This window comes from Esox lucius, chromosome 18, assembly GCF_011004845.1.
Source record: "Esox lucius isolate fEsoLuc1 chromosome 18, fEsoLuc1.pri, whole genome shotgun sequence".
Taxonomy (NCBI): domain Eukaryota; kingdom Metazoa; phylum Chordata; class Actinopteri; order Esociformes; family Esocidae; genus Esox; species Esox lucius.
The window spans coordinates 2,622,501-2,643,579 of NC_047586.1; the positions used below are offsets into that span (position 1 = coordinate 2,622,501).

Below are 21,079 nucleotides of genomic sequence, written 5' to 3' on the forward strand. Positions count from 1 at the left end.
AGCGAAGCTGACATATGATGTTATCAAAACGTATAAACAAAATAAATGTAAGGGATCATCTAGATTAAACAACAAAAAGGAAAGAGCTACACTGAGGACATGGAGGGGGACGTGGAGGGGGACGATGGGAGCACTGGAGGGGGACGTGGAGGGGGACGATGGGAGCACTGGAGGGGGACGTGGAGGGGGACGATGGGAGCACTGGAGGGGGAGGTGGAGGGGGACGATGGGAGCACTGGAGGGGGACGTGGAGGGGGACGATGGGAGCACTGGAGGGGGACGTGGAGGGGGACGATGGGAGCACTGGAGGGGGACGTGGAGGGGGACGATGGGAGCACTGGAGGGGTGGCAGTCCTGGTATGTTGGAGAGCCACAACTACAGCAGCATGGGAAGTAACGGATTGGTAAGTAACGGATTGGCAAGTAACGGACTGGTAAGTAACGGACTGGTAAGTAACGGACTGGTAAGTAACAGACTGGTAAGTAACGGACTGGTAAGTAACAGACTGGTAAGTAACAGACTGGTAAGTAACAGACTGGTAAGTAACAGACTGGTAAGTAACGGACTGGTAAGTAACAGACTGGTAAGTAACGGACTGGCTCATTGGAGACAGAGCTCGGGGCTGCAGCGAACGACTGAGGACTGGAATATGTCAGTTTGAGTCATCAGCCAAACTCTACGGCCTGCTGTCTGTTTTTCTTGGAACAATAAACGACTAGCCTCTCAGATAACATGACGGGCCGAGTGCCCGGACAGAAACAGACAGAGGAAAGAGGATGGGAGAGATAGAAAAAGATACAGGGATAGAGAGCAAGAAAGAGAGGGGAGGGAAAATAGGATAAAGGAATAAACAAAGGAGGAGTTGAGCTAGAGTTCCAATCAGTCAAAACAAACCAAATTATAACACAAACCAACCAAATTACAACAATCTGACCCTGGATACTGATGGGCTGTCCTCCCACTGTTGTGTTTTTACAGGTTCATTGATAATATTGTCATTATTATTCCCTCATTTACTTAAATGTGCATGTTCCCCAGAGGCCCAGAAGTTTGGGTCGTTACATGGCGTTAAAGCCATCTGATGTAACACCAATGGGCCACCTGGTGGCGCTACAACAAGCACATTGTTCAATGAGCACAGTCTTATTCCACACCCAGTGTCGATTTTGCTGACTACTGTTGTACTCATGGTCCCGTTATTATTACTTTAGTGTGATATTGTACATTTCCAAAGCATGCAAGGGCAAAATGTACACGCTGTCCTGCTAAATAAAAACACTGAACTAAACTGAAAGGGGAAGGAAAGAGAGGAAGACACACAGACAGCAATACAGAGAGACAGACAGCCATACAGAGAGACAGACAGCAATACAGAGAGACAGACAGCCATACAGAGACAGACAGGAATACAGAGAGACAGACAGCCATACAGAGACAGACAGCCATACAGAGAGACAGACAGGCATCCATCTTACGGTTGCATTTCTTCTGGATGTATCGGAGCTTGCAGGCGGTACGATACGTCGACAGGCGAATCTCATCAAATTTCTGAGCTCCTACAGAAGAGAGAGGCGTCAGTGGACTTCCAGCACCATGACACAATCACATTCTACAAATCCATTTTGACATCGGCATTTATATCTGCCAGTCATTTATAGACACCCGGACTAAACCCAGACAGCAAACACAGTAGCAACAGACGTGCCGTGGCCAGGACAATCCTGATGGACAATCCTGATGGACAATCCTGATGGACAATCCTGATGGACAATATGGAAGCAAGTGGCTCATGTTTCATTCACGTAAGTTTCTTTTATTTTTAACAACCTGTTCACCACATCCCAAATATACCACATGAAAACCCTTTCACTATAGTTTCAACTGTATGCGAAGGTCATTATAAAAACTTAGCAACAAATGACTTTCTGGCATTCTGGCCATAGAGATGGAAAGAGGTCTCATCCTTCAACTGTGTTGGCTTTCTGTTCCCGAGGACTGCCCATCAACAGACAGAAGGACAGAATTTTGTTCTGCCACCTGATCCACAAGGACTGATTCCTCTCTGAAAGCTGAAAACTGTTACCCCGCAAAAAAACACAAATGTATTCATGCCTCCAGAGATAATTAATGTCATATTCTTAACTTCAATTTAACCTGCATTCATTTGATTTTGAGGCCTGCTTCTTTGAACCATGTAACATCGCTAGTTAAGTGGAGGGACAGTTCCTGCTGCATTTTCTCACTGCCTTGTAGCTGACCGTTTCACCCCACACAGTAATAAAGTTGTATTTCTATATAAAATGCTTTGATCTGCCAAATCGTTCTGCTATTCTACCCACTGAGGGATTCATTTGCAGATCAATCGGAGGGAACAGGGGGAAACCGACCCAATGAAGTAGACATGAAAATGATCAGTCTATCTGTGCCATAGAGACGGACAGATTATCAGTCTATCTGTGCCATAGAGACGGACAGATTATCAGTCTATCTGTGACATAGAGACGGACAAATTATCAGTCTATCTGTGACATAGAGACGGAAAGTGGACTTCTGTATCGGCGCCATAATTATGGACAGTGTATCTGTGTACAGAGATGGAAAGGGGATTCATACTGTTGTACTGCTGTAGAAACAAAAAATGTCCTATTTTTAACCATGCCATGGAGATGGAAAGAGTTTATGTGTTAGTCCGTGCCATTACTGTGTACTTCCTGGGTCACTTGTGTCTGGGGTCAGAGATCACTCACCCATCTCTGAAACGACCTGTTTCCACTCTGCCATCCCTCTCCTCCCCGCCTCTTCGATCATTATCCTCCTAAACAAAACACAGGAAGACCATGATTAACCACAGCAATGGTCCTGCAGCTGACCCTATGGAAATATTAGCATACACTGGAAATATCCAATACACTGGTAAACCAGGAGAGTCTGGGTCCTGACATGCTATCAGGAGAGTCTGGGTCCTGACATGCTAACAGGAGAGTCAGGGTCCTGACATGCTAACAGGAGAGTCAGGGTCCTGACATGGTAACAGGTGAGTCAGGGTTTCTGACATGCTAACAGGAGAGTCAGATTCCTGACATGCTAACAGGCGAGTCTGGGTCCTGACATGCTAACAGGTGAGTCTGGGTCCTGACATGCTAACAGGTGAGTCTGGGTCCTGACATGCTAACAGGTGAGTCTGGGTCCTGACATGCTAACAGGAGAGTTGGGGTCCTGACATGCTAACAGGTAAGTCAGATTCCTGACATGCTAACAGGTAAGTCAGATTCCTGACATGCTAACAGGTGAGTCTGGGTCCTGACATGCTAACAGGAAAGTCGGGGTCCTGACATGCTAACAGGAAAGTCGGGGTCCTGACATGCTAACAGGAGAGTCTGGGTCCTCACATGTTAACTGGAAAGTCAGGGTTCTGAAATTGCTAACAGGAAAGTCAGGGTCCTGACATGCTAACAGGAGAGTCGGGGATCTGATGTGCTACCCTGTCTAATAAATAGTTACATTCTAAATCGTTTTGGAGGACATAAAAGTTGGTAGGCTACTACTATTATCATGACATTTCTATATTATTATACTGAAGCAATTGTGACCAGATTTGTTAATAATAAGCCTTTATCTGTTGGTGGAAGATAAATGAAATCCACAACTCTGCAAGTAGTGGCTCCCCGGAACTCAATGGGCTGGGAACCAGAGCTCTAAAAAAGACCACCCATGTACCACACCTGTGGCCCACCAAACACTTATACAAACAACACACAGTACCCCTCCCTACCACACACACAAAAATAGACAAAGACACTCACGTACACACACACACACACACACACACACAAACACTCATTTACACACAAACACGCCTACAAAAACACAAAGACTTATTAAGAAAACCAGACTCACAGTTCTCCTCTGTCCGCTCTATTATATCTTCTCTTTTCTCTGTCTCCCCTCTTCGTCTCTTAACTGACTCTTCGGTCACTCCGTGTGTGTCTTCATGTCTGTCTCTGTGTCTCTGTCAGGATGGGCTCTCTGAGACATGACAGGCGACAGCTCGGCAGGAGGGAGGGGGCTTCACCCACTTAGATAGCTATTCCTGACACAAACACACACACCCACACACACACGCACACACACACACACGCACACACCCACACACAAACACACACACACACACACGCACACACACACACGGTAAATGACCACAGCAGCTGTACTCTATTCTCATCTCCTGCCAGGACCTTGTGTATGTGTGTTATATGAGAGGTAACTGTAGCCTACACATGGTTGAGATATCTGTGACTCCTTTTCCTGTCTGTGACCTCAACTCTCTGTCACCCAGGGAGCAGCATTGATTGGCCACTGGTGACAAACAAATACCTCCCAGGGAGTAGCCAATGATTGGCCACCGGTGACAAAACGAATACCTCCCAGGAAGTAGCCAATGATTGGCCACCGGTGACCAAACGAATACCTCCCAGGAAGTAGCCAATGATTGGCCACCGGTGACCAAACGAATACCTCCCAGGAAGTGGGAGGTATTGACCACCGGAACCAGACTCATTTCAGCCAAGCAGCGGAGAAGTGGTTGGCCAGCGGCCACTATGTTCTGGTCACTGAGCAATAAAAGAGCTGGATCCAGTCCGTCTGGAGACCAACCTTCAGTTCTCCTATGTCACCCGGCTTCTTCTACACTGGCTCACAGCTGAAGCTGGAATCTGCTTCAAGAACACGGTTCATAAGGAGGCGCACGAGGAGCTTCTCCTCCCGACATTCAGGCAAAGCTCAAACCCTACATCCCTACCCAGGCTCTTCTTTGAGCCCCCACTGGGCTCTTGGCTGTCCAGGCCCTTTGGGGCAGTTCCCAATCCACACTGTCAAAACTCCTCTCTGTCTTGGCAACTCAATGGTGGAACCAGCTTCACTGGGAGGCTTGGAGGGCACAGTCTCTACCTGTCTTTAAAAAAATTAAAAATAAACTCACCTTTTCACAGAGTACTTAAAATAGTTCCACTGCCACCACCTCTGTCTGTTGTCTTTTGTTTACTTTTTATATTTTATGTTGATCATTTGTATGGTCTTCTTTCCAGCACTGACCTTGGCTGATAACAAATTAATTGATTAGAATGCACTAACTACTAAACTGTATGGTTTTTTCACCCAGCTCTTTTAAAATGTATGCACTTTCTGTCGCTCTGGATTAGAGCATCTGCTAAATTACTAAATGTAAATGTAAGGACAAGCTGATGTTTGTCAATATTAACTCCACAAACACATATTTGCTTATTGAAAGTCACCTTGTTCTATGCTATTTAAACTGTAAAGCCTGCACAAACACAGACCTTATTTGAAGTGGATCCAAAAATCCCCTACGGTAGAAATGATCGGTGTAAGAACGCAAAGAGAAGCTTTTCAAGTTTTGGCGCAAGGTGTTATGGGGATTATGACGCATAATATTTCAGTCAATTCCTAAAACGAATTATGGTCCCGGCCTAAACTGAAAGTCCTCTATAACTTGACCTGTCACCTCCGACCTCTGCGTACCATGGAGACGACCTGGCTGACCTGTGAGTAAGAAGGTGCAACATCTTACACAACACATATGATGTAATGTACTGTGTGTGTAGATCAATCAGTCCTCTGGGCATAACACACACACATAAAACATTACACACATGACACATATAACACACATAACACACACACACATAACGCATTACACACATATAACACACACATAACACATATAACACACATACAGACAACGCATTACACACATATAACACACACATAACACATATAACACACATAACACACACACACATAACGCATTACACACATAACACAACACACATAACACATATAACACATAACACATATAACACACATACCCATAACACTTAACACACATAACCCCGTGAACAACTTCCTTTACAAAGAGAAACTACTGAGACATGAAAAAGACAGTTTTGTTGTTCAATAACACATAGCATGTTGAAATAAAACAGATGAGTATTTACTATTTTAAGGAAGTAGGCTAATTAATTATTCACTACAAACCTGTCAGTCAGTCGTCAACAAGAGTGGTTACGGGTTTATTATTATATTTATTTTAGATATGTATGACATTATTTGTAACACAATGGAATATACTTCTCTCTGAGTAGTGTGTGCATGTGTGAGTGGGTATGTGATTGTGTTAGAATTTCCATTCAAGTACAGTAAAGCATGTTAAATTATGATTGCAGGTCCTCACTTACAAAAATTGCTTTTTTTTGCTTGATGTAAAGGTTAGGTTTGGGGTTCTTATAGGGTCAATGTTAGAGGTTATAGAAAACGTGATTTTTAATGGAAATACCCTTTTGTCCCAAACGTCCACACAAATATAGTAAAACAAGCCCGTGTGCACATGGGTTTCTGACTTAACTATACAACCAAAAACGTCCCCAAACTGTGTACATAAACAAGGCAATCCCTGTCCCCATTTCGAGAAATGCATTGATTATTTCTTTAGTGTTAGGTTTTGGGCAAAAGTTACAACTGGGGGTTATGGTTAGAATTAGAGTTAAGGTTGGGTATTACGGGATACGTTCGGGCATAAAAGCAGGTTATTGAGGTTAAGGTAACAGTTAAGGTCAGGATTGGTAAAAAAAAAAAAATATATATATATATATATTTGGGGGCAATCAATGTTGGTGTTCTCGTTCAGCTTTACGTGTGTGACAAAGCGAGTAGGGTGTATGCTTCGGTCTAGTCTAGTGTGTGTGTGCTCTGCAAGCTAGAGGGAATCGTGTGTGCAGTCCGTGTGAAAGAACATAGAAGCAGTGTCGCTACTGTATGAGAAGTTAGCTAATAGGAGACGGAGCAGTGAGCCGCCATGTTAGTCAAACTTAACTCCCCCCTCACCTTCCTGCTTGAATCATTGTGTTGCACCACACTCCAGCGGTGTGGATTTCTGTATTAGTAAGCCTAAGGAGGTAACCTGCGGGAACGTTACAATGAAATGCGAAGTTATTAACTCACCAAAAGTCTCGCCAAGTCGCCTGTAAAACATCAACTCAAAGAACGGTAAATGAGCGACACGTACTTCTCTTTTTCTTGGCTCTTTCTTTTTCTTCTGGCACGCTTTCTATCGGTTCGCACAGCTCCCGATTCTCAGGTAAAGTTCCGTTATCTTCCCGGTACGAGATGCTGTCGATCCATTCTCGCTCTTCCCAGTCGACGTGTGCGTGTGAAACTTCAAGTGTGTGTGTGTGTGTGTGAGAGAGCGAGAGTGTGTGTGTGGGTGTTACTCCAGCTCTTTCAGGCTCCGGATTGCGGCGCGAGTACTCCCTCCCCACTCAGCCAGTGGGACAGCACGCGCTCTAATGATAATTAGCAATAAACCAATCAGAGACTATTGTGTTTTTCCACCCTGAAATAATAGAGTTTAGACTGAGATTATAACAGCGATTAAATGGAGTTTGGACGGGAGATGACCGCGCATTGTTCCATTATTGTGGTGCTGAAAGATAACAGAGAGAGCCGTTACGCAGAGCGCTGAGGCACTAAACCTCGATCACACCTACACTTCCTTGTGTTTTGGCACAACAGAGGTACATTTGTTTCCAGTGGAACGTTGCGTTTGCCTTGAAGTTTTTCGTTGCGGTGGCAGCTAAAGAGATTTCTGTGTGGTACTTTGTATTTATTAAATGTATGCAGAAGATATAGGTGCTGCTGTTGGCACGCCATGGTTGTTTTTGGGACATCTTGCTAGGGGAAAGCATCTACTCCTATTAAGACATCAGAACTTGGACTGGAACTGGGTTCTGGGTTCAGATGTCTTGATGAGACTAGGGGCTTCCTTCTTGCAAGATGGAGAAACGGTGACCAGCTAACTTCTCCAATTCTCAAACTATGATACCTGGAGAACTTTTTGAAATCTCCAACCATCCTTCTCATTGTATTTGGGGGCATAAATCATGTAGGTCATCTTCCAGGAACCATGGGAATAATGGGTTGCCCCAATATTACAGACAGGTCAGTTTGTCCTCCCAGGAAAATTGTGAAAAAGCTCAGGACCCATTGACCCTGAGGCCGCCAGTATGCAACACAAAGCTACATCCTTGGTGTCACGTTATATTTGTACCCCAGTTTAATTGAGTTTGATAGTCTACAGTACAACTCCATAATCTCTCCCTCCATCTAACTAGCTCCATGTAATCCTACCCCTCTTATAATTCTCTCTTTCTCATCTTTCCGCAAACAAACTCTCCTCATGATCGGTCAGTTGTGAAATTTAGCAGAGGGATGCAATGCACAAACACAAACACACACACACACACACACACGAAATCTCATTTAGGCCTAGATTGAAATCTCACCACAGAGAGTTTGCAAGATTCTATTTCAAACAAAAACACAACTGACACTGATTCATATTTGTAGCTACATCTAAATAACGTTAAAATATTTGCCTGTTAAGCTAAGAACTCAATCATTGGCCGTACACTACATTAGTTGAGTTAGCAGGTAGCCAAGAAAAGAAAAACTGTTAATTTTAGCTGAAGTAGCTGAGGTGAAGCACGTTTGTTAAACCTGTGGGTGAATAATTTTACCCAATCAAATGTAGGTAGGTCCATCCCAACATTAACTAGTTACTTGATTTGCTGGGGAGAGGCTGGCTAACATTTAGCTGAGTGGTTTGAGGTACTATTTGCTTTGGTTAAAGTGGTTAATTCTCTCACTTGTGACTCATTACGTTCTATTATGAACAGCTGTGTGTGTGTATTTGTTGAATATTTTTATATTTTTATTATCTCAAGCATGGTTTGAAAAGAATAAGAATGTTTTTTAGGATTCTCAGGTGTAAGAAATGGTGATGACAATCAGAAGAGCTTGGAGAGACATGATTGGGGGAAATGTCTTGATCTTCAACTCTCCCACAACCCGTTGTGGTGTCGTGGTGATGTGGCAAGGCCAATAATACCAAGTGAACATCATAAAATTGGGAGAGGAGAAATTTGGTATTTTATATGGGCATGTTCATATACATTGCCCTGCAAAAGTATTCCAACCCCTGACCAATCAGGATTTTTATTTTTTCTAACTAATATTTGCCAGTCAAATATTAGTTAGAGTCAGAGTCAGTGTTTTAAAAACAAATACAAAAATGTAAATTTACCATTTCAATAAGATGAAAGAATTGGTGAGAAATGTGAATAATTGTTCAAGACAATGTATATAAAGAGGATTCTCTCTGACCTTGAGATTATCATCTAAACCTTTCCATTGAAATTTAAGTAACTGAAACATTCTGTGAAATAGAACATAAACGTTTCAAAACCGTGGATGTCCAAAACTGAGGTAGTCTGCCCTTAAGGGGATAAGCATATTGAGTTAGTCATAAAAAGAGGATTCACATTAAAAAAAAATCAGTGATGTGGCATCTTTGAAAATGACTGTTAGGAGTATTCTTAGCAGAAAATTCTATAACGTTGTTATAGAGGACCAGGGAATGAGAGGAGTCTCTCTGCTACTCCCTGCTGGTGTGAACAGGAATGGCACTCTGTCTATTTGACCACAAGAAGAAGCTGTCGGACAAGCAAGCAGAGCATAGAGCTTTACAGACGTTGTTGTGTTTTATCAAGTAAAATAAAAAATTATCTAATAGAATTTAACCTTTGGCTCCTCCATCCTCTCTGGCCATGTACTGAACATAGATGGTCAGGTATAAAGTGAGACTGTTGTTTTTCTAATCGTGTGTCAAATTACGTTTACAGAGGTAGATCCCAAAATAAATTAGATGAAAACGAAGTCTGTTGTGCAAGACCTTTTATTGAGTAGCATATCACTTATAAACATGTGCATTATTTTCTCTCTCAACAAAACAAAAGCTGATTCAAAGGGGAAGTGGCAGATTTTAAAACTCTTTAAAGATTATTCATGAGTATCCCCAATAACAGCCGGCTATTGCCCTAGGCCCCATTCACAGCTGAACCACACAACTAAGGCCTTCAGACATCAAACAAACAGCTGAATCCTGACTCTACCTATAGACTGTATTCATCCACCAGAACCCGAAGACATTCAATCAACATCCACAGCTGAACTCTCTCTTCATTTTAAACTTGAGCAGTTCTGCCACTAGATGGTGAGCTTTCTAGGTCACACACACACAAATACATACACACTCAAGTACACACAGACACACACACACACGCACACGCACGCACGCAGTTCCTGATTCGGTATAGCCTCCTGCCACAGCAAGGAGGTGAAAGACTAAAGAACTCTGTATCCCAGAAGGCCCTGGGACTAACAACATGCAAAAAGAGAAGAGATGGAGAAATAATTTCTCCTTCACAACCCTAGGGGTTGTCTGGTTTGTGAAGTCCTTCAGACAGTAGGTCTGCTCTTGTCAATCAAGCTCTGGCTCCTCCCACGGCAGTGACCTCTAACCAATCATTGAGGCAGCAGAGGCAGAGACTTGAGTAATGTCCGTCTTAAGAGCTGATTGGTCAAGAGAGGAGAGGGGAGGAGTTTGCGAGGCTGCTGTTTGGGGCAGACCCAAAGACAGGGAGAGGGGTAGATGGAGAAGGCAGAGAGAGGGTGAGCTAGGTAGAGGTAAAGACAGATGGAGGGAGGGAGAATGGGGGGAGATAGAGGGGGGAGGCAGTATATATAGAAATAGAGAGAGGGAGTGGGGAAGGTGGGTCCTCACTGGGCGGCAGTGGGCGTGGCTGTAGAATGGGTTGCCAGGGAAACAGTGGAGGTGGAGGAAGGGATAGCTCGCGGGGCCTGACACCTGGAACAGGAAGAGGATATGACATCACATACAGGGACAAGTGAGCAAGGCTGCCCTCCAAACGCAAAGTAGACAGCTCCTCGGGCCTCGAATGACGTTTTACATCGTCACATCCTAATGTACATCCTGGTACCCGTACCAATGGAGATTCCTCCAAGAAAAGGGGCAAGGGCGCACGCTTAGGAGCTGAAAACTTGGTGATTGGACAGCAGCCCCAGTAGGAGATGATACCAGAGTGTCCTTCTCGAAAAATCATGGGCGGAGAAAGCAAGAGGTCCCTCCCCTCCGACCTTCCCCTCCAATGGGGTTTCAGAACAACAAGAAGAGAGGGGAGTGGAGAGACTAGGGGAATGTATTTGACAGAAGACCAGGATGTCTCACCACGAGCGTGACTTCCGCACGCGTGCAGCTCTGTCCCTGCAGGGGTTGTTGTCTGTGTGGGGGGGTGTGGACTCTGATGGCCGATGGTCCAGGGAGACGGCGGTGGGAGGAGCCATGTCAAGCTCCAGGAACATAATGTTCTCAGCCTACACACACACACACACACACACACACACACACATACATACACATACACACAGAACACCGTAAAATGGAAATAAATAGTTAAATGTAAAATACATAGGACCCATGTATACGATCAGAACAGCTGCAGGACCATAACAGTAACAGACCAACCAGGCCGCCCACCAAATTGGAAACCTAGAAGAAAAAAAGATTTCCTTCCCTAACATTTGCTCGGCATGCTATGCACATTGATAGCCAGGCGGCATGTACAGTCTGGAGTTGACTACACCAGAATCCGCCACATTCAATCACGTCTCTGTCCTAACCAATCACCACTTTCCTCTAACCAATCTTGGCATGAACAGAGTATATTGTCTCCCTATTTATGTTTACATTTTAGTCAGACGCGCTTATCCAGAGTTATTTATATGAGCAATAAGGGGTCTAATGCCTTCCTTAAGGACAGAACGGCTGACTTGTCATCTTCCCAACTCTGATTCGATCTAGCAACACTTCAGTTCCCACTCTAAACACTGGAACTGCCAGCCTCATTCTCTCTCCAACAACACCCACTTACCCTGTATCTGGAGTGGACGCCCATCACTAAGGCGACTCGAGCATACTGGCTGATGGGTCGTTTATATCCAACTGCTGATACTGGCCTGCTCTTCATCTGGCTGAATTGACTGGGGGGGGGGGGGGTGTATAGAGGGGGAGTTCAAAAAAACATTACAAGTCAATCGAAATATTATACATTTTAAAGGTCACAGATAAATGCATACTCCTCCACTCATCTAGGCTGGCCTGGCTCTGACCCTATGAACTGTGACATAGCAGTAAGTTGTGACTTTAGGCATGTCAGCAATAAGTCGTGTCGTCAGCCTGTGTAGAGGCCTGAGGATGCCAAATCTGCGCAGCGGCAGCTCACACCCAAGGCTGCTGGAACGTGACGCAGACACACACCTTTCTGCTGGAACCTGACGCAGACACACACCTTTCTGCTGGAACCTGACGCAGACACACACCTTTCTGCTGGAACGAGGGGTGCGAACTTCCATTGGTCCTCCTCGGGGTCAAAGGTCAGTCGGTTGATGATTTTATTCTTCTCCTCCGGGGGAATGAAGTTCTCTATGATCAGATACCTACAAGTACACATGCGATTACCATCTACTGCATACGTGTAGTATGTAACCTATTGTTGGTTGTTGGTATTCCTTGTTTTACACAGAAGCAATCTAGTGAATATCTACTGCAGAGGAGAGGTAAATAATGCTCTCTATGAGGGCTGGAGGGCATGTGTGGGGTCATATGAGGGCCAGGGTAATGCCGACAGCACACAGGCCAACATCTCCAGTCACTCACAGATTAGGGATCTCCTCAGACCTTGTGAGGTACCTACTTGAACTTGAGTTCCCTGGTGAGTTCGTTCTGCGTCTGCTCCAGCTCCTGTCGACTCCTGACATGCTCATCATTAACATCCTGTATCTCAGCCTTCACACACTGCAGCTTAGCATAGAGCTACAACACACAGAACAGACACACTGCAGCTTATCATAGAGCTAGAACACACACAGACTTATTCATATTTTGACATAGTGCAATAGCAAAGATTTGTATAACTAGCCTATGATAGCCCACAAGCTGTCCTTTCAAATGGAAAGCTAGTTAATCAGAGTGGGCAGAATCCAGAAACGGAGGTAGGACCCAGAAAAGGGAGTCTAACACGAACTGGCGAGGTCTTATCTGGTAATATTGGCAAGTCCTAGCATAGTTTCTGTTAGCAAAGGCAGACTCTGAAGTACACAGACTTTTTATTTATTTTTATTTTACAAAGGCTAATGTCCAAAGAACTCTGTCCACAGTTTTAGGGACAGAACACTTTTTATCAATAAGAAATCCATCAGGATGCTGAGTGGAAATGTGGGCTATCTTGCGGATTGTCCATCTCTAGTAGTAGAGGTAGGAACCATGTTAGCACCCCCACATCAAGAGAGTAACGGAATTAGCCACCATGCTAAAATCCTCATATCAAGAGGGTAACATAATTAGCCACCATGCTAACATCCTCATATCAAGAAGGTAACATAATTTGCCACCATGCAAATGCCCTCATATCAAGAGAGTAACATAATTAGCCACCATGCTAACATGCCCCTATCAAGAAATATAATTAGCCACCATGCTAACATCTCCATATCAAACAGTAAAATATTTATCCATCATGCTAACACCTCCTGGCTATCAGCTACATGGTGTTTTCTCTGGTGTAGCCTCAGTACCCATTTGAAGAAGTTGGGTTTAGTGAAGGGAGAGCTGGTTAGCGGTTTAATGTTTAGGCGTTTAGCTGGTTAGTGGTAGTAAGGGACAAGCACGTTATGGTTAATTCCGGGAGCGACAAACCTTTAGGTACTGATTTAAAGTGTGTGTTCCACGGCGTGTGTCCATGTCAGGGGTCATTATAGGTCAAAGGGTAGAGAGGGAAGAATTAGGACAGGCAGGTCCCACTGCAGTCGCTCATGTCGATGTGGAGACATTTCGAACAACAGAATCGTCAGTGAACTGCCGGTCAGTCTCTAAGTGTCTCACCTTCTTGAGTTTCTTTGTTTTGGCCTCCACTTCCTGTCGCAGTGAAGAGAAAGTCTCTCTGAGTTCTACGGTCTCTTCGTCCTGAACCATCATCAGCTGTTGCATCTCTCTCTCTCTACGACTCTAAAGACGTGATCAAATTAAACACGCTGTTCATACACAAACACATCTGTCCCCTTTGTCTGCAGAGAATAAAGATATGGCATGTCATTAATATAATTACATTAAATAAAGAGAACAAGGTGTTTTTGTTGACATTATGGGGATGGCCTGAAGGCAAAACAAGTGTTTGTTTTTTAAATCTCATAATTGTTACGGAACACAGAATGGAATTGCTTGATGGACCTGTGTTAGGAAAGTCAAAATGACTGAAGCAGTGGTCGTAGTTTGTTTTCCCCACAAGCAGAGGAAACGCTGAGCTAAAAATCTGTACATAGCGTTTGTAAATAAACCTGCTCAGCGATCTCCTGCCTCTGCTTCTCCAGCGTCCTCTGCTGTTCGTTTGTGTGATCCATGATGTTCTTCCCTCCAACCAGGAGCTTGCTCTCCATTGCCTAGAAACCACAACACGCACGCACACACACACACATCCTCATTAGAAGTGTTTTTTTTTATACTTGGGGAAGCATTTTTGTAGTATATTCCCTTTACATACAACCCTTCACCTAACCCAAACCCTTCACCTAACCCTAAATCTAACCCTAACCTCAACGCTGCACCTAACCCTAAATCTAACCCTTTGCCTAACCTCAGCCCTTCACCTAACCCTAAATCCAACCCTTTACCTAACATTAACCCTTCACCTAATCCTTGACCTAAACCATCAACTATAATCCTTCATCTAAGCCTAATCCTAAACCTAAACCATTAACTATAACCTTTCACCTAACCCTACACCTAAAACATTAATTATAATCCTTCACCTGAGCCTAATCCTAAACCATTAATTATAAACCTTCACCTACACCTAACCGCCCAGCAACATATCCCACCCAGGTCAAATGGACCTGGTTTTACCAACAACCGACACAAAAAAAAACATTGCAAGGATCACATTCCAGTGTGTGTGTGTGTGCATTTGTGTGTGCACGTGTTTGTGCATATCAGCATTCTCTTATTCAGAGCTTTGCCCTGCAGATATGACAAACACACATCCAAACTTAAAACTGTCTTTGCGTATGTGTGTGTGTGTGTGTGTGTGTGTGTGTGTGAGAAAGAGAGACTGTGAAATTCACAGCCCTTTGTCTCCTGTCTCAGTGCTTTAGCGTCATCAAATAGCTGATTCCACACAAACACACACACACACTGCAAAACAAAGAGCCTTTCATTAAAGACAGTACCAATCCCCTCTCTTCAGAAGATCTGCACTGTACAGTTAGTGTGTGTGTGTGTGTGTGTGTGTGTGTGTGTGTGTGCACACGGGTGTGTGTGGGTGTTTGCTGTAGTCTAACCAGCCAATTGGCCGTGAGGACGAAGCCCAGGCCATCCAATCGCAGCAGAGCTCCAAGTTACCCGGCTGGGAGACGCTATTAATACACATCACATCCTCCCAGAAAGTGAGAGAGGGGAGAGATGAAGTGAGAGACAGAGGGATGGGTGGAGAGTGAGAGAGGGGAGAGATGAAGTGAGAGACAGAGGGATGGGTGGAGAGTGAGAGAGGGGAGAGATGAAGTGAGAGACAGAGGGATGGGTGGAGAGTGAGAGAGGGGACTGTGTTTTATAATGCATGGGGCTGCTTTCTCTATACCGTTCAGTCACACACACACATTAATATTTCAGGTCAGGATGCTGAGCTGGAGGTGAGTGATTCCGTCTCCCCCCCACCACCACTCCCCCCCTCGTTCGACTGTTCCGTAATTGGAAACAGGATGATAAGAGTGTCTCTCCCCAGACCTGTCTAGGTTGATAGCAGGCGTCTTTCGGGCCCCGCATTTGAATGATGCAAGCTATTGTTTTGGTTCTGTGATATTACTGGCAGAAACCCAGCTGGCAGGAAGGAAGCACAATCATCATCTCAGGAAACTGCTGGGAGGAGGTGGATGAGGGAGGTGGATGACGGAGAAGGGGACGGAGTAGCAGAGTGGGAGAAAAATGAGAGGAGAGGTGAAGGAATGGAGCGGATGTTTCTCTCCACCTAGCAGCCTGCCTCCCATTGGTTCACTGAAGAGGGAGAACAATGCAGCCTGCACATCAAGACATTTGATTGAACGTCTAGCTCCTTTCTACACCAATTAAAAATAGAAAGGCACATAAACATGAAGCGCCCGTTGGTCAGCAGTCAATAAAATAAACTGAACAATTAATTGACTTGAATGGGAACTATTGCACATGTATGTGTGTGTGTGTGTGTGTGTATCAATGTGGTTGTGTTTGTATTTGTATGTTTTGGTGTAACGGATTGAATAATCTGAAAAGAATAGCAGAACTTGAAAAACCTCTCTAGGGGTTAGGTTTAATGTCAAACCTTCACACAGGGTTAGTAGTACAATTTAGGTTACTTCAAGATTAAGGCATTACAGGTTAGACTAAGGGTTGGACATCAGAGCAATGTTGAATTTAGGCATAAATGTTATATTATTGAGGTTAATGTTAGGGAACATGGATTTTTGTTTTCTGGTACCAAAAAGGATGCTTGTCAATGTGTGTGTGTGTGTGTGTGTGTGTGTGTGTGTGTGTGTGTGTACCTTGTACTTGCGGGTCAGCTGTTCGGTGGCATCCCGCTCTTTTCTTAGATCTCCCATCATCCTTTCGTTCTCTCCCAGGAGCCTCTGCTTCTCTTGAGCCAGTAGGGAGCCATCTTCTCTGATGGCTTCCTTCTCCTCCTCCAACCGGTCTTCCTGCTGCTTTCTGTCCTCTACTTCCTCCTCCTCCTCTCTTTCTGTGTCCCAGTCCTCCTCTCCTTCCTCTTTCCTGTGTTTGCCCCTCCCCTTCCTGTGGCTGAGCTGGGCCCGAAGCCGTTCAATCTCCTTTTGGAACTCTCTGAGCAAGGCATCTTTCGGGTCTTCGTTGACTCTTGGCTGGTTCTGAATGTTCTTGGCTCTGTTGGCGTAGCGCAGTGTGGTCAGGGTTTCCTCGTAGTGTTGGGGGGCGGGGCCTAACGTCGCCACCATCACCGTCTTGGCGTTGCCGCCCAAAGAGTCCTGTAATAATCGGGTGAGTTTGGAGTCCCGGTACGGAACATGGCCGCTGCGCCCGTCCGCCAGCGCGGAAATCACGTTGCCCAGCGCGGACAGAGACAGGTTGATCTTAGCAGCTTCCTTCAGGCGTTCACCGTGGACGCCCGTCTTCGCCTGCCGCTCGCTGCCTGCCAGGTCCACCAGGTTAAGACGGCCCACCCTGATGTGCTGCCGGCCATCTGGCCCCGTCTGGGAGCACTCCACGGTGAGGAGAAACAGGGTGTGTGACCGGGACGAGTGCTCGTTCATGTCCGTGGCTCCGACGGAGCGCGCCTGGTTTCCCAGGTTCATCACCTCCTCCACCTCCTTCACGCTCCTGCACACGCAGGAGGTCAGATCGCGCACATACACGCCGCTCTCCGGGTTCTCCCTCAGCTCCAGGGAGCGGGCAGGGGTGCCGTGGGTGGACTGCACATTATGATCCAGTAGGTCCCTTATCTCCTCTCTGTAGATCTCCAGGTAAGAAGCCCGGACCAGGTACTGACGGTCGCCCGAGGAGCGGGATATCTGGGTGAAGACGTGTTCAAAGGCGTTGGGAATGACACCCCGCTTCTCTGGGTCCAGCCATGCCCCCTGCATGGTGTACGTTTTCCCCGTTCCGGTCTGGCCGTAGGCGAAGATGGTCCCATTAAAGCCGTCCAGGACCGAGTCGATCAGCGGCCGCACGGTCTCGTCGTAGAGGTCGCGCTGTTTAGACGAAGCGTCGTACACCGAGTCAAACGTGAACGTCTTCCGCGGCTCGCCGGGTGGAGCGCGGGGGTTCCGTAAGACCACCTGACCCAGACGCACGTCCATTTCTACGATGCCACCCCCTCCTCCTGGAGTCCCAGAAACCCCAGCTGCCGCTGCCTCCTTGCGGTTCAACGGGCGACATCGGACCACAACCTTCACTGTCTCACAACCCTTCACCTTAGACATCCTGACTATAAATTACTATTAATATACCTATTCAATCTATTTCACTTTGTGTGTTGTGGTATTTCAGTTAGCTTTTCTTCTGGTACTGATGTCAACAGTGCTTTTAACAGTGGTTCAATTATCTTCTATATCCATACAGTAATCCTGTTATGATACAGTAACATCCCATTAAATACAGTAATCCCGTTATGACAGTGTCCTCGCATACAATACAGTGATCCTGTAACCTGCTAAAACAATGCAGTAATAATTTGTATAAATTCTAATACCAATAATGTTATCTGATAACGATACTGTAACCTCACATACCAATACAGTAATGCTGCACGATACAGTAACCCTTCTATACTAATACAGTAATATGCTATATCGATACAGAAATTATATCTGACACAGAAACCTTCTATACTAACACAGAGATCTGTAAATCATCCTTTACCAATACAGAAGGCCTATATGACGACAGTATCGAGAGAAGGCACTAGGTTGCTGTAGCCTAGTAACAAGCCACTAATCTAGTCCTATTGTACTTCTGGCCTTGTGAGAAAAATGACCCGGTTTAAATCACATTAATTTAGCAGTTGATTAGGCGGTTTAATAATCATATTAGTAATGTTATTGATCTCTCATTGGTCCCAAATTAAAATCCCTTTATCCGTCGGTATCTGTAGCCTTTGATAAATTTTTCTCCGTTTTCAACTAGAATCTCTCTGGAAGAATCCCCACCGTTGAGCTCTTGGATATATTATTTTACAATTAGATATTACATTCGCATCCGTAATCCAATCCATCTGTCAGTTTTTGACCGGCAACAGTAACAATGTAATCCACAGAAGGGCTCTCGTTTATCCGCGTTATTACACACAACTTGCGCTCCGTAATCACCCTAACTGGCGCTTGGAAAAGAAATAAACAGCCTAATCACGAGCTCTCACAGCGCCTGTGCGACGGTTCAATTTCGGTCCGTTGCGGTCTTGGTGTATTTTGTCTACCTGCTTGTTAACTGGGCTTTATTCCCTAACAAAGCCAGAACAGCCTTTAATACGTCCCAGTCAATCAATCAATACATTCACCAACGGTTTTACCGGAATTCTCCGTTCATCATGGCACGTTCTTCTCGCGGCCCGGAGCTAAAGCCTGATGCTCTCGTGCAAGCCGAGCAAAAATGCTGCTGCTCGTTCGACTACAGTGTGCAGTGCAGAGCACACACTGTCTCTCACTAGTTACTTCATTCAGCCACTGCCACACCCCACATCACTGCAGAACACAAAAAGGGACCCTGGGTAATGCAGTTCTCCATTAATAGCGTATATTACTTCACAAGGCTCGGCTACACGGGCTTGCCTTGGCATTGATCTGTGGTTGCTGCATGGTAAAGGGGTGAAGTGGCAAGAGAAGCATATCAAAACACTTAATGTCCGTGTGATAGACAGTCGTATCTGCTTTCCCAGAACACTGCAACCTGCCTGGTATTAAATCTTTTCCAAGTTTTCTCCTGTCACCTGCTGCCCAGAAGAATCCACTGGCTTCCATTTATAGCTTGTATCCATCAGAAGACCAGGGTGCTTGCCTACAGAGGATGAAGGGCAACTGCCCCACCTTACCTTCAGGCCATGGTCAAACCCAGGCCAGCTCCTGCTCAGCCAAGTCATAGGCTCTTCTCCATCCTGGCACCCCAATTGTGGAATCAGCTTCCTCTTAAAGCTAGGACAGCAGAGTTCCTCACGATTTCCCCAAAACTTTACAAAGAATATCTGACCATACCTTCTTCCAATTAATGCTTGCACTTTTTATTTAAATGCTTTCTTTCTTCTAGCACTGACTAAGCTGCTTCATTTTTATTGTAGTTTTTACTATTACTGGGTACTGTGGCAAGATCCTTTGATAAATTACTAAAATGTTCAGTTGGAAGAGTGTAGGGAACCGCAGTAGAGGATTTTTATTCATTACCATCGAGCCTCAAGTAACTTAATGTATGCCCTGAGCCTTTTGTAATGAACTATTGAACAAGAGCTGTGATGAAATTCTACCCAACACCCCCACCTGCTGCTCGACAATGAACACTCCGTCCTAGCAGTTGGATGGGAAACCAGTTTGGGACATGTGGTGGGATGCCCTGTTTTCAGTGCATGTGAAGTGTCTGTACTTGTATGAAGGACCAGAAAGCATATCCTGCATTCCAGGAGGAGCGTCAGAGAGACAGGCAGACATGTACCTCTTTCCGGTTACTTGTTTAATTGATTATTTCACTTGATTGCCAAGTACCATTATAAAATAACTGTTTGACCTAAACTCAACACTAATCCTAATCCACTAAACCCCCAATCTTAAACTTTTAACGTAACCCTAACCCATAGGATGGTTTTGCAGACACAGATTAAGCCTAGTCCTGAACTCAAAACAAAGTTAACATCACGGTAAATATGCACTGAGCTTGATTTGAAAAAGACTGTTTTGTAAGTGAGGACCCAGCCACATGTCCTCAGTGTGTAGTAAATTATACATTCACTTCCTGTTGTCAGAATATTTGTGTTTGTTGGGACAAATTACAAATACAGTTCTTTCTTTTTAATGACATTCTTTTGTAGAAACAAGAAACCTCAGCCTATTCAAACAAAAAAGGGAAATTACATCCCTGTTATGTTTTAATGTTATATATTGGACTCTGAATAATGTTGTCCCTTTGGGAAGTAGGCTTAAGTTATTGTAGCAGAGTGGTCTAGTGTAGGGAAACGCCCGGACCATGAACAGGAGAATTTATGACATCACACAGCTTGACTCACAGCTGGGTTCGTCAAACCTCTGGCCAGCCACCAAACAGCCAACACACCCCGGACGGTCAGGACGGAAATCTTCGGACATTTTGGATCAAAATGTAACATTTCTGCCAGTGAAATGAATGGAGAGTAATAGCCTGAGAGGGTCCAGAATGGCCATGCAGTAACATTTGCCCTTTCAATATATCAACGTTTAAAAAAGCGTTTTTACCCCTTGACAATTGACAACCTGACCAATCGGCATCTGGTGTACAGTTGACAAGCAGTACAGAGAGCCAATCACTGAGCGACATTTTGACAGAAGGGGCGGAACATAGACGTGTGTGTAAATCTA

General features: G+C 45.0%; 2 protein-coding genes across 12 annotated transcripts in view; both read right to left on the bottom strand.

Moving 5' to 3' along the window:
- Nucleotides 1–7,327, bottom strand: part of dtnba (dystrobrevin, beta a) — a 21,657-nt gene extending 14,330 nt beyond the window's left edge. For 3 of the 10 annotated variants that reach the window (XM_029114579.2, XM_029114572.2, XM_029114581.2), the window contains exons 1-4: nt 7,083–7,322; nt 3,899–4,091; nt 2,749–2,816; nt 1,477–1,557 (exon numbers count right to left, since the gene is read on the bottom strand). In XM_029114579.2, the coding sequence (XP_028970412.2) occupies nt 1,477–1,557; nt 2,749–2,809 (142 nt within the window). In that variant the 5' untranslated portion in view covers nt 2,810–2,816; nt 3,899–4,091; nt 7,083–7,322. Of the gene's footprint in view, nt 1–1,476; nt 1,558–2,748; nt 2,817–3,898; nt 4,092–6,901; nt 6,978–7,018 lie in introns of all 10 variants that reach the window. The other 7 variants (XM_029114576.2, XM_029114574.2, XM_029114578.2 and 4 more) reach the window with 7 other exon arrangements.
- A 2,463-nt stretch (nt 7,328–9,790) lies between these two features.
- LOC105018054 (kinesin-like protein KIF3C) lies at nt 9,791–19,911 on the bottom strand. Of its 2 annotated transcripts, XM_010883168.5 has the most exons (9): nt 16,559–19,911; nt 14,327–14,428; nt 13,875–13,997; nt 13,689–13,697; nt 12,688–12,806; nt 12,314–12,430; nt 11,866–11,974; nt 11,163–11,308; nt 9,791–10,781 (listed from the first exon to the last, which is right to left on the bottom strand). In XM_010883168.5, the coding sequence occupies exons 1-9, from the start codon at nt 17,966–17,968 to the stop codon at nt 10,694–10,696; spliced, it is 2,223 nt and encodes a 740-aa protein (XP_010881470.1). In that variant the 5' UTR covers nt 17,969–19,911; the 3' UTR covers nt 9,791–10,693. The 2 variants fall into 2 exon arrangements, with proteins under 2 accessions (XP_010881470.1, XP_010881471.1); XM_010883169.5 differs by lacking the exon at nt 13,689–13,697 and having other exon boundaries at nt 16,559–17,968.
- Nucleotides 19,912–21,079: the final 1,168 nt, after the last annotated feature.

Coding starts and splice junctions, on each gene's coding strand:
- LOC105018054 (XM_010883168.5), bottom strand. CDS start 17,968: ATGTCTAAGGTGAAGGGTTGTGAGACAGTGAAGGTTGTGGTCCGATGT. Junction 14,429..16,558: donor AGCTGACCCGCAAGTACAAG/GTACACACACAC, acceptor TGTGGTTTCTAG/GCAATGGAGAGCAAGCTCCT. Junction 10,782..11,162: donor GTGCGGAAGTCACGCTCGTG/GTGAGACATCCT, acceptor TTCCTGTTCCAG/GTGTCAGGCCCCGCGAGCTA.